Source organism: Myotis daubentonii, chromosome 5, assembly GCF_963259705.1.
Source record: "Myotis daubentonii chromosome 5, mMyoDau2.1, whole genome shotgun sequence".
NCBI classification, from domain to species: Eukaryota; Metazoa; Chordata; class Mammalia; order Chiroptera; family Vespertilionidae; genus Myotis; species Myotis daubentonii.
In genome coordinates this window covers 89932928-89945395 of record NC_081844.1, presented here as the reverse complement: position 1 = coordinate 89945395, position 12468 = coordinate 89932928, and the positions used below count along the sequence as shown (strand labels likewise).

The 12468-nt window shown below is 51.4% G+C and overlaps 1 protein-coding gene across 6 annotated transcripts in view; it reads right to left on the bottom strand.

Annotated features, from left to right (window-relative positions):
- Window positions 1–4437: 4437 nt before the first annotated feature.
- ABLIM3 (actin binding LIM protein family member 3) overlaps window positions 4438–12468 on the bottom strand; it is a 104818-nt gene continuing 96787 nt past the window's right edge. For 5 of the 6 annotated variants that reach the window (XM_059698851.1, XM_059698853.1, XM_059698852.1 and 2 more), the window contains 4 exons: window positions 12166–12224; window positions 10384–10458; window positions 9048–9122; window positions 4438–6555 (listed from right to left, as the gene is read on the bottom strand). In XM_059698851.1, the coding sequence (XP_059554834.1) occupies window positions 6442–6555; window positions 9048–9122; window positions 10384–10458; window positions 12166–12224 (323 nt within the window). In that variant the 3' untranslated portion in view covers window positions 4438–6441. Of the gene's footprint in view, window positions 6556–9047; window positions 9675–10383; window positions 10459–12165; window positions 12225–12468 lie in introns of all 6 variants that reach the window. The other variant, XR_009453095.1, reaches the window with a different exon arrangement.

Genomic DNA, 12468 nt, shown 5'->3' with positions numbered 1-12468 from the left:
CAGGTCCTACATGCATCGCTCAGTGACCGACCGAGGCAGATTTTGACCCCTTCATATGTATTCACTTGGCTGCCCTGGCAAGCCTTCCCTCCCATCCCATGATCCCTCGGGGCAGCTGCCTGCACTATTTAAATTGTCATCACTCTCCCTCACGCGGACGGTAAAGGCATGCATGCCAGACTCCACTGTCAGTGCTAATTCGCTCTGGAAGCCAGCGTGTCTTTCATGACTCCTTTGGTGGCAAGTGACGGAATCACAACTCCAAGCAGCTTAAACAAAAAGGGAATTTATTTGCTCTGAGGGTAACGGGGGAGTGGAAGGGGTGAAGTTGGCTTGAAGGCAAGCTCAGATCCCTAGGAATGCAAACAGAGTAGTTTCTACTTTCTCTTATTCTCCCACCTTCCTCTGTTCAGTCTTCATCTTTACATGGTCCCTTCCAACCTGGCTAAGGCCTCACCTCTCCAGGCCTGCACGCCTTGGTAGCAGAGGTTCCGGGGCACAAAGGCATGCCTCTCTCCCTGTAGTCCAGCACCGGCCCAGAGGGGGCTCTGACAGTCTGGCTAAACCACTTGATCTAAGAACGAGGGAGATGCTGTGGGTCAGAGGCACCCCTCTCCTGCAGCCAGGTACTGTCCCTGAAGCACATCATTCTGTCCTTACCACCCTATGAAATAAGTGCTCTGATTCCTATTTGCAAGTCTAATTGCATGTGTTGTATTGATTTGCTAGGGTTGTCATAACAAACTACCACAGACTGGGTGGCTTAAACAGTTGAAAATTATCTTCCGGCAGGTCTGGAGGCTGGAAGCACAAGAGCAGGTCTTAGCAGGGTTGGTTTCCTCCGAGGACTCTCTCCCTGGCTTGCAGATGGCTGCCCTCTGGGTGCCTCTTCACGTGGTCTTTCCTCTGTGCATGCAACCCTGGTGTCTCTCCCTGTGGCCTGTTCTGCTTTCATAAGGATCCCAGTCAGATTGGATTAAGGCCCACCCTGACAGCCTCATTTTTACTTAATCACATCTTTAAAGGCCCTATTTTCAAATACAGCCACATTCTGAGGTGGGGGGAGGGGGGAGAAGGGATTGGTCTTCAACATATGGGTTATTTTTGGGAGCGGGCACAATTCAGCCTATATAGCCAGTGCCTGGTTGTGAGGCTGAGTCCAGTTGCCGTGCTATAATGTCCCTGCCGAAGCTCATGAAGGTGCCTGTGGAGGCAAAGGCTTTACCCCCAGAGCAGCGGGGGGGGGGGGGGGGGGTGTGGGGGGTGGGCGGGGGGAGAGGGGGTGGCAGTGTCTCCAGAGAAAACCTTAGCAAGGGCCAGGGACTTCTGTTGGCATGATGCCCCGGACCAACCGGTGGTACATGATGGTCTTGGCTCCCTGAGGTGGGCGGGGTTAACCCAGGCCCTGTTCGATTGTCAGAGTAGCTTGTGTTTTCTTCTCTCTGTGGCTCCTTCTGCTAGTTTTCCCTTTGGCTCCCCAAAGACCAGTCGTCATGAAGAATTGAGGGAATCCACGTCCTCTCCTCCCAAAGGGTGGAATTCAGACTACTGGTGAGGATGTGAGATCAACTCAGATGTTACACAGGCCAACATGTTTAAAGATTTGATGAAGTTGTCTAAATTTGTATTTAAAACATATAACCAGTCCTTACAAACCTATAATTTCACTATCAGCTTAAAATAGACACGTCGGGTATGAATTAATTGAAATAAAAATATTACATAAGCAGCACTGACTAAATAAATAACCTTATGAACATTGTGGAGGTGATGGCTGAGTGACTGCAGTTTGGGAAACACTGGGACAGTTTCCCCCTGAGAAGGAAATGCTTTCTGTCACGGGCATAGTTGTCGCTTGACTTCGGTGACCTGATTCATCTGCACACCTGGCCCTCATTTGCCGAGAGGACGAGCCCTGGGGCTGACTGCAGGCCTGGGCTCCCCTGCCTGTGGCCCTCCCTGTGCCGACTGGACCAGGCTCAGTGGAGAAGCCAGTGGGCCCTTGGGTGGTAACGAGCAGCTGGCCGTCATCCTCGGGGCTTCCGGGTTTCATTGATTTAAAAGAGCCTCGCTCCGAACGGCTTGGCAGCGGCTCCGAGCTGTGGATATAAAAGCAGGTGTTTATCACTCTGTAGTCAAGGTTTTTAGCAGTTCAGAGTCTGATGAGGAATGAAGCATGTAAAAGTTAGTTCCCCAGGGGCATTAACAGAGCTGGCATCATTCTGCCATGCTAATTGCTATGAACTCTCGCAGTGCTTTGTTCTCTTTAAATTTTAAGCCCGTCTGTTCCACGTTTGGCTCTGCTCGGTGGCGAGTGCTGCTGCTGACACGTTCCACAGCCGGTCCCCACGTTTCTGTGCCCGGTGCCCGGTGAGGACGACCGGCGCCGGAGGCAGTGTCGCTGCGTAGTCCTGATCTGCTCACGCAGTGGGCCTGTTTCCGTGGCTGCCAAATGTGGACCTCACGCTCTAACCTCCTGTGACTTCTGTGCTCTTCCCCCCCCACCCCCGCCTTGTGTTCTGATTTATTAATGTAAGATTGCCCCCCAGTGTCCAAAAAGGTTATATGCATGGGGAACGGGCTCCTTTCTAGGACTTCATTAAGCCTAGACACGAAATGGTGTTGTGCTTGTCCCTAAAAGGATGGTGGTTGAGAGTAGTGCTTCTCAAACTGCACTATGTATGTGAATCACTAAATTATTAATGATTATTACCTCATAAAAACACTAGGGACACAAGATACAGCATTTCTTACAAGCTCCCAGGTGACCCCAATGCTGCTGGTTGGGGAGCGCACTTCAGTAGCAAGGCTTAGACTGCGGTGGTTCTCAACCTTCCTAATGCCGTTGCCCTTTAATACAGTTCCTCATGTTGTGGTGACCCCCAATTTCACTGTTACAAATTGAACATAATTAAAGCATAGTGATTAATCACAAACATAATATGTAATTATATATGTGTTTTCCGATGGTCTTAGGTGACCCCTGTGAAAGGGTCATTCGACACCCAAAGGGGTCGCGACCCACAGGTTGAGAACCGCTGGCTTAGAGTGATCCTCCCTGCATCCGATATATCAGCAACCACCATGCAAGCCAGACAATCTCCACAAAGTTTGAATGAATAAGAGGTGTCCTTCTAGACCAGTGATGGCGAACCTTTTGAGCTCGGCGTGTCAGCATTTTGAAAAACCCTAACTTAACTCTGGTACCGTGTCACGTGTAGAAATTTTTTGATATTTGCAACCATAGTAAAACAAAGACTTATTTTTGATATTTATTTTATATATTTAAATGCCATTTAACAAAGAAAAATCAACCAAAAAAATGAGTTCGCGTGTCACCTCTGACATGCGTGTCATAGGTTTGCCATCACTGTTCTAGAGCCAGTGCACGTTCTGGCCCCTGCTTGCCTTTTTTTTTTTTTTTTAAATATTTTATTGATTTTTTACAGAGAGGAAGGGAGAGGGATAGAGAGTTAGAAACATCGATGAGAGAGAAACATCAATCAGCTGCCTCCTGCACATCTCCTACTGGGGATGTGCCCGCAACCCAGGTACATGCCCTTGACCGGAATCGAGCCCGGGACCTTTCAGTCCGCAGGCCGACACTGTCCACTGAGCCAAACCTGTTTCTGTCCCTGCTTGCCGTTTTTGATTAAAAGAGACACACGAGGGGAAGCTTCTTTCCTGCTTTTTGATGTGGTTCTGTGAGGACATGATGGCTGGAGTCACAGCAGCCCTTCGTAGACATGAGGGGCTCACACCTGAGGACACAGCCAGTGTGCGGATGGTGAAGAGATGCAACAACACCTCGGCTCCTGATGGAATCACTGAGCTGCTTAATTGACTAGCCGTGCACCTTGGACTTCCGGTTGTGCAAGACAATGTGTGTTCTCATTGTTCACGCCGTTTCTAAGAAGGCACTCTTCTCTTGGAGCCGAACACATTCTGGCTGATAAGAGTGGATAGATAAGCCGGTCTCTCCAGGCAGGCAGCTTGGAATTGGTCCCTGGCTCTACCAGGGTAGTTATGTATCCTCAAAACTGTTTCCTCATCTGTGAGACAGAGATAAGAACCATGGCCGCCTCTTGGGTTGTGACAGAGGCTTAAATGAGGTGGTGGATGTAAATTCCTCAGCACAGACCTTGGCTCATTGTTGGGACTTAATAATGAGGAACTGTTACTATTATAACTGTTTGATCACAGAATCTTATTTGTCCTTGGAACACCCTCTTCCATCTTGCAGGACCCGTGTGCTGCAGGACCCAACCTGGGTGATGCTGACCTCATCAAATTTTCCTATTTTACAGAAGGAGAAACTAAGGCCACGGGAGAGCTGCTCTCTAAGAGACTCTTATTTTGAAAAAAGTGTGTGTGGTTCAGTCTCTTCCCCTGTCACTCATTCCCACTCCCACTACGAACGACAGCAGGACACAGGTCTGGGTTGAAATCATGTGCCTTTATGGGAAACAAAAATATCCAACAACAATAACAAAAGCCCTTCAAATCTTGCCAAGTTCTCAACCAGTGACAATGAGGCAGTTTCGATGATTGCGTCTGGCTGGGGACATTTCTAAGGGGTCAGGACAGTTGAAAGACATTGGCCATAAAGAGAAGTAACCGAGAGGGTTGATGTTTTAAATGAGAGCATAATAGACCTCCCTTCCGGTCCCTCATCCTTTCACCCTTTCAAGTTACCGTCTCCTCCCAGTTTACAAAGATGCTTCCTGAACTTTGCTCTAATGCAATCTCCTCTAGAACACTCTCCTTCGTCTGCACCCACCGCCATCTGCCTTTTCAGTAATGCCACAAACACTTTCTCATGCCATCTCCCATCACTTTCCGCCTTACATCCATCACAGTTGAGTCCATGCCTTGTTAGTAGGCTCGTCCCCCAGACAGGCCCATGCTGATCATCCCAGAGTCCCACCTCCCTCCCCCGTTCAGTGCTCAGTATACAGTGAGTGCTCAGTGAGGGTGTGTTGAATTGAAGTCAGTCCTACAGTTGCCATGTCACATCTCCAGCCTCTTGAGAGTCGTAATTGTCATTTCCATGCGTTCGTCCTTCCTTCCATGACCTCAAAATTGCCTGACCCAAGGCATCTCCAGGAAGGAACAGGCCCGACCAAACATTACCAGCTCAGGGTAGAAGGCCTGGAAAGGGGAGGAGAGAAGGCTAAGCATTCACCCCGCTCCAGAAGGCAAGGAGGCAGGAAGCAGCCACTGGGGAAATCCAGGAGACTGGTGAGTGGGATGGGCCAGAGCTTCATTCTGGAATCTCATGAGCAGCCATTCTTCAGAAGGTTTCCCCTATGATACCTGGCCCACTTTGTGGTGGGATTCAGGTCCTGGTTGGGTTGCCCTACCAGCCCCGGGACCAGCAGGCCTACACCAGGAACCTTTCTTGGGAACATGGCCTTTGTTACCTTGAGAGGGGTGATAGAGGTTGTCTGTCTAGTTGGTTGGTTAGAGCTATGGTGGGAACCTTAGCCCTGGGTGTGTTGAGTTGTCAGGCACATAGATTGTAGTAAGGCTGAAGAATACAGGCTGCAATAATGGGCCTCTCCTCCAAAGGGGGAAAGGGTCAGGGGGTGCTGGGAGCAGTGACAGGGTGGGGGGAGAGGCCCCAAGAGGTCCTGCAGCTCCAGTTCTAACAGGTGCCCTTCTCTGTCTCCCACTCCTGCTCCCAGCTCCCACTCCCTCTCTCTGGTTCTCATGGTAGGGTCCAGGCAGAGGGGCCAGTTGGAAGTGGTGGAAGAAAAGGAAGTGCCTTTTCCTTTCCTACCATGAGTCATAGATTGGAACCAGGGAGAGGTTAGGATCAAGGACAGAAGGAGGAGGATTGAAGAGCTGAGGAGAGGCCAAGGCCCTGGCCACCTCTGTTTACTGCTGTGAGGAGTAGTCGTGAGGCCCACACTTCTAACTGCATCACCCCCAGAGAGCACCGAACTCCTAATTGTGGGTGATGAGAAAATTCTGCTAGGGCTCTCAAAGGTGCTCAGTGACTTTGGGAGGTGGCTGTGGATCCACCCAGGGGAAGGCCCCTCTGGGGCCAATAAGATGTGAAACAGCATGGTCAGCGTCCACACTCAAGACTGGAGAAAAGAGCTAAGAAGCAGAGAGAAGAGACCTCAGGCACCTCCTTTAGGAAGGAGGGGTGGACCTTGGGGGACTCAAGTTAGGACAGATGTTTCAGTATAAAAAGGATCCCTAGTAAAAGGATGGGCGTCCCCTCAAGTTCCTTCCCAAACCCCATTACATTTAGAAAAGAGAAAGTAAGGAGCATAAAAATATTTTGATGACGTGGGCTTGCCTGACAGCACAGAAAAGCAAGTCTCCTGGCAGGCAGCGTGCCCCATTACACAAGGGGATTATACTGAGCCCCAGTATAGAGATTTTACATATATCTTTATATAAGTGCATATATATTTATAGAGCCTCTGTCTAGAACAGCCGGGCTTGCTTCTTCAGTTCGTTCCTCTTCCAGAGGGCCAGCCGGTCAAACTCGGAGATGGTCATGCCGAAGACTTGGTAGAACTCCTCCTGGGACAGGTGGCGCTAAAAGGAAGTGGGAGGGGACAGAGAGGAAACAGCTTGAGGATGTGAGGTGTAGGCTGGGGGCTGGTAGAGGCAGGAGCGGTCACTGTATGTTTCTTCTGGGTGCACTGTGCCGGCATGGTGTCTGACCCACAGAAGGCATGTGATGAATAGGTGTTGAATGGATAAATGTGTGAATGAAGGTTTCCTCGGAGGGACCTCGGGGCTGGTCTGATTGAAGAGGCTGCCCCCGCTCGGAATTCAGGTGGGACTTCTGCTTCACCTAAGTGCCTCTGGATGCATCCAGGTTGACCTCACCCTTCTACATCCCTGCTACATGCATTCATTCTGTGTTTAGGAGTGTGTATGGACTAATGCTACTCCTCTGTCCTTTGGGGGAAAAGGGGGCAGGGCCAAGACGTTAGGGTGTATATCCTCTTATTAATATTTTTACAAATGATCTAGATGGCTGATCCTCAGGCTAGTCAATGAAAAACACTACTGTTCATATTCATCCACCCACTGAAATGTCCTTTCATCTCTTTCTTATATGAAAACAATACGTTGTAAAGTAAAACATTGCTTTGCACTCCATGGCAGGACCTCCACCCACCCCTGCTTCCTACCTTCTGCCTGCTCTCCCTCCCTTACAAAGAGTCTTGAAACTTGATACATTGTCAAAAGCTTTTAGATTTAGAAATATATGGCACTTAAAATGTGGCAAAATATCAATGATTGGTGCATTTAAGTGAAGGGTAGATGGATGTTCATTTTGTTATTCTTGCAACTTTTTGGAGTTCTGAAATTTTCTAAAATAAAATTTAAAATTGTGTGTAAAGAGAGAAATATATGGCATATATCCTTCCTGGAAACTTACTGGAATGACTGAGATGACCTGTTGGTAGCAATTATAGTGGTTCATTGACTTAGTTCAGTCCACTTCCTGAACTGGCACAGGGGGCTAGGGCCCAGGGGTCTCAGCTCAGGCAACACGTTAGACGCGCCCGTGCGTCTCTGAACGCTGATGCCGGAGTTCCTCCCCCGACTGCAGTTTGACTGGCGGACCCTCTATTGGTATTTTTAAAAAGCTCCCTGGGTGGTTCTGATGCTTAGGGAAGGCTGTGCGTCCCTGGTCTGAGCTTCTTTCTGAGTGTCCTGGAGGGTGTAGGAGAGCAGTTGGTTTTCAGGATGAACATTTCCATCCCTTAACGCTGGTCACGGAGCTGCCCTGGGAGCTGTCCCCTTCAGCACTGGAAGACACTCTCACTGCCAGTGAAAGGAGGCCGTTGGCTGAATCACCTGTTTCTTCGCTGCTACCCCAACATGCTAGGGCTGGAAGGACTCACTCGCATTCCCCTCCGACCGCCCCAACCTCTCTCTACTCTTGGTGAATTCCTCGTTGTCAGGTCAAGGCGGTTGATATGCTCTTCCTCCCACTCTAGACCATGTGGTAGACGACACACGGTCTTGGCAGGCAGAGGAAATGGATCTATACGTTAGACACAGGGCGCCGGGGGGAGGGGGTGGGGGAAGACTGGAGGAAGAGGTGAGTGACACATTCTGGGGGAGGCTTGGGGAGATTTGGGGCACAGGCATCACTGGAATGCAGCCTTGAGGAGTGAGAAGGCGAGTGGGAAGGGAGGGGCAGTCCAGGGAGAGGCAGGAAGAGGCCCTGGCGTGGAAAGGACAGAGGGTGCTCCTGCATAAGACTCCAAGCCAAATGTACTGAATGGCTCGAAAGCCCAACGCCATGCTCAGGTCACATCCGTGCCTGTTTCTATGCTGTTTCTATTGCATGATGTTCTCCTCCCTCTCTCTGCCCATCCAAACCTGCCCACTTTCAAAGGCCAGCCAAATCCTTCCTCTTGCTGGAAGCCTGCTCCTCCAGCTGAGCCTTAGTGGTCTCTGAGTAAGAGCAATCCCACACTGGCAAAGTGCTTGCTTTGCAGGACACTGCCTGACTCAACACTAAAGGCTTTGTTTCACCGTGTCACTTGGCAACTGGAGGGAAGCATGGCAATCACCCTACCTCACAGAGGAGAACTACGGTTTAGAGTCGTGGTCACCTGGCCAAGCTGCCCACCGAGGGATGGCAGGATCAGGGTTGGAACCTAGGGAGTCTGACTTGAGGCCTCCTTATGCTTTTACGTCTGCAGTGCTGCCTCCCTGTCCACCCCCTGTTACAACACTGGTTTTCTCTACAATCCTGCACAAAACCAGGGCTGACTTTCTTCTTATCTACCAGACTCTGAGAGCAGGGGCCAAATCTAGCTGCTTCTTTCATCTGCAGCATCATCATCTGCAGGTGGGACACGCTGTGCCGGTGTCGCACGGAGGCCGAGTGAATTGAGGAGGCAGCACAGAACATCAGGGAACAGAGCCTCTACTTTTTCAACAGGCTGTGTGACCTTGAAGCCATTCATTTCCCTGGGCCCCTCCTGAGCTGGGTGAGACCAGGCAACTGCTAGAATCCCTTTGAACCCAAAGGCTCCTGCTCAGTTTTCCACACTTACCTCTAAACGTGTCCGGTCCACGTCCTTGGGCAGTCGGTTTCTTCCTCTTGTGGTCACCAGCAGCAGCTCGTAAGGGTAGATCTAAGGAGACAGGATGGGGGTAGGAGTTTGCAGATTGGGTGAGGGCGGCGGGCTTGTCCCTTCAGCCACATTTTGTGTCTGGGCTCCTCCTCTACCCAGAAAGAGCCAGAGGTTCAAGTCTGGAGGGAGGCCCGGGTCTGCCTTCCCTGGGGTTGCCTGGCAGCCTCAAGCCACCCTTTCCCAAAAGGCAAGGGTCCAGCGTCCCCTGATCTTCTAAGGGATAAGCGTGGTGGCATTTGACGTTAATATGGGCACAAGGCCTCTTGAATGTAAATGGCTCATATCTGGTGATTTGGAAGCTTCCAGACAGTCTCTGAGGCCCACGGGGAATGGTCTGATTTCAGGAGGCAAGAGTCGTAGGGAAGGATTTAGGGAAAGTGGGCCAAGGAACTGGAAATGCTGGTCTTAAGAGGACCCTTGGGGTTGTTTATCAATGCCCCCATTTTCTGCGTAGATAGCACTGTCATCCTCCTGCTGGTCCCCAATGTAGCAGGTCCTAGTGTCTCAGGGACCTCCCGGGTCTGTGCATCTCCTTTACCTTGTACTCTGTAGAGAGAAAAGACACACAAAATGGAAACACATTGGTCTTTGCTGTGCAGACTATACTGGCCTCTGTCTTAGAGACCCTGTCCTTGCTGAATTCATCTCACATCAAGGCCAGTAGGAGTACCATGGCTGGTTGGAGATAGGGGTTGGGCTGATCCAGAGATAGGGTTTTAGGGGAAAAACATTTGGGTTGCTTTCACCTTTTGGCCATGTGTCTACATTTGACTTTTGAGAGATTTAGAGGAGAAATAAGACAAGTCTGAAGCACAGGGACAGACCCTCCCTCCATCGCCTGGGGGCCCTCCAAATTTCTGTAGGAGCTGCCCTCCTGCCGGAGCCTGCTTGACGCTGGTGAGGCTGCGGGAGAGCCTCTGGCAGACTGCCCACAGCTCATGGAAGTTTTGCTGGGAACAGTGTGCATTTGGCTCCGAGTGTTTCCCTGCACGCAGCGCTGGCAGCAACTCTGGCTCAGCCGTGCTGGGACAGCAGCGCTCTGGGATGGCTCCGGGAACCCAGATGGGACAGATGGCCTGGAGGTCACCCAAGGCCAGGGATTTGAGAGGATGAGGGGTGAAGAGTGGGAAAGGGAGGGACTGGGAAGTGAAAGGGAGTGGGAACTTGGGGTTTGGACAGAGCCCAGCGTGGGGCCCGAGCCTGTAGCAGTCATTCACTGGGGGTCATGTCACAGCTATGAGCAGTGCATCCGAAGTCCCCGTGACTCACCTCGCATGCCCCAGTTGACGGCATTCATGCTGTCGTAGTGGAAGAGGTCCGCGCTGGGTGTCTGCAGGGGAGACAGAGCCAGGGCCGGCCTGAGGCGAGCTCACCTTGCCTCCCTGAAGCACTCACCTATCTCCAGAAAATGGACCAGGGCGTGTGGGACACGGGGCCCTCGCAGAAGCCCCAGTCTCCAGTTGGGGTCATTTAACTCACTGCCATATCTCTAGTGCCCAGGCCCAGCACATAATAAGCACTCAGGAAACACTCATTTATTGGGGAATTACATCTCATGCTTTCTTTCATGAGATCTACCCTATTTAAAAATGCTGTTGCCCTCTCCCCAAATCTGTGATCTCCCTTCTCCTGCTCAACATTCCCACCCCCCCCCCCATAGCACTTACTACCTTCTACATTCCATATAATTTGACTTGTTTACTATTTACTACTTGCTTTCTGTTTGTCCCTACAAGAATGGAAGCTCCGAGGGCAGGGGTTTTTGTCTTGCTTGGTCCCTGATATACTCCAGGCACCCAGAGCGGTGCCTGATGCATATAAAATACTTTAAATAAATAACTGTTGTGCGAGCACATGTCCAGGCTCTGAGCACGCAGAGGACAGGGCCTGTGTCCTTCAGCAGGACAGCTGGATTAACACCAGCCGCCATGCTCCAGTGGAGCTCGGATCCCTTTCTTATGCTCGACCCTAAAGTGGCCTAACGGGTGTACAGCCTCCACTTCTGTCCTTCTGTCGTCTCCAGTCCATACAGCAGGGAGCCAGGTCACACAGCACGGTTACTGGAAACCCTCCGAAGCCCTTACCAGCGTGCAGGGCCCTACTGACACCCTGTCGGGCTTCATCTCCCGGGTCGGGCTTCATGCTCACTCCACGCCAGCCCTGTGTCCTCCCTGCCCTGGGCCTTGGACACTGTGCGTCCCTCTGTCTGGATGGGTCTTGCTGGTCTTCAAGCAGCAAGAACCTCTGTGCCCTCAGGCCTGGCTTACATCCATCCCCCTCTGACCGCCTTCTCTCCTTACCCCCATGCTTTGAGTGCCATCTTAGCACTTAGGACTACCTGACTGCAGATCCCACCTTTACTTGCTGGTTGTCTGTCTCTCCAACTAGAACTCAAGCTCCCTGGGAGCAGCCACTTTATTCACTGCGGTACCTCCAGCACCTAGAACAGTGCCTGGCACTTAGTAGGTGCTCAGTTAATAAACATCTATTTCAGTGTCGCTGCTTTCCCCGTCACCTGTCCAGGCACACAGCCTCTCCTCTTGCTGACAAGACGTATTTTTTATTCTCTGTAGGTCCTTAAACCAACTCACCGTTTCTGGGAAGGGTTTATGTTGCAGGCCAATAAAAGAGCTCAGAGGGCTCCAAGCCATGCCAGGCAAGTGGAGCAGGCAGTCAGGTGTGGGCTGTGGGCTTGAGTCCTGGCTCTGCACTTACTGGGTGTGAGAGCCTGAGCAGGTCACCCCTGCCCCTCCGTGCCTCCACAGTAACTACCTCGCAGGGTGAAGGAGTTAGTGCTTGTAAAGTGCTTAGCACAGTGCCAGGCATTCGCCAGCCTCTCCCGGGGGCTCCTTTTCACACAGGGCTCACAGGGAGGAGAGCAAGCATTGCCTTTGGGGTCCTTCAGTTGACCCACCTCTCACCCCAAGGCCTTTGTCCAGGTTCCACCCCCAAGTGATCACCATAAGCACCACAGCAATGAGCTAATGCTGGAATCACCAACATCGCAGAGGCAATGTCCCCACATAGCCTTTCTTACCCTGTGCAGCCCATTTCTTCTGTAGGCAGGCAGGGAGGCAGACTTGGAGATGAGGGGATCTGAAAAGAAGGAGCAAAACAATTGCTAGGGTCCCCTCTCTCTCTGAGTTCATCTGGCTGCGAATGGCCAATATTACTCCCCAACCCCGGGGGCGAAGGGGTCATAGCCGAGGCCACCAGCTCCTCCCACTGCTCTCCAGGCTTGCAGCTGACTAATCTTAGGGGTGCCTCAGCCTGACAGAATTCTAGGTCCCCCGAAAGCACCCACTAATACAGTCTTCTGGCCTTGTCCTGCACACATCTA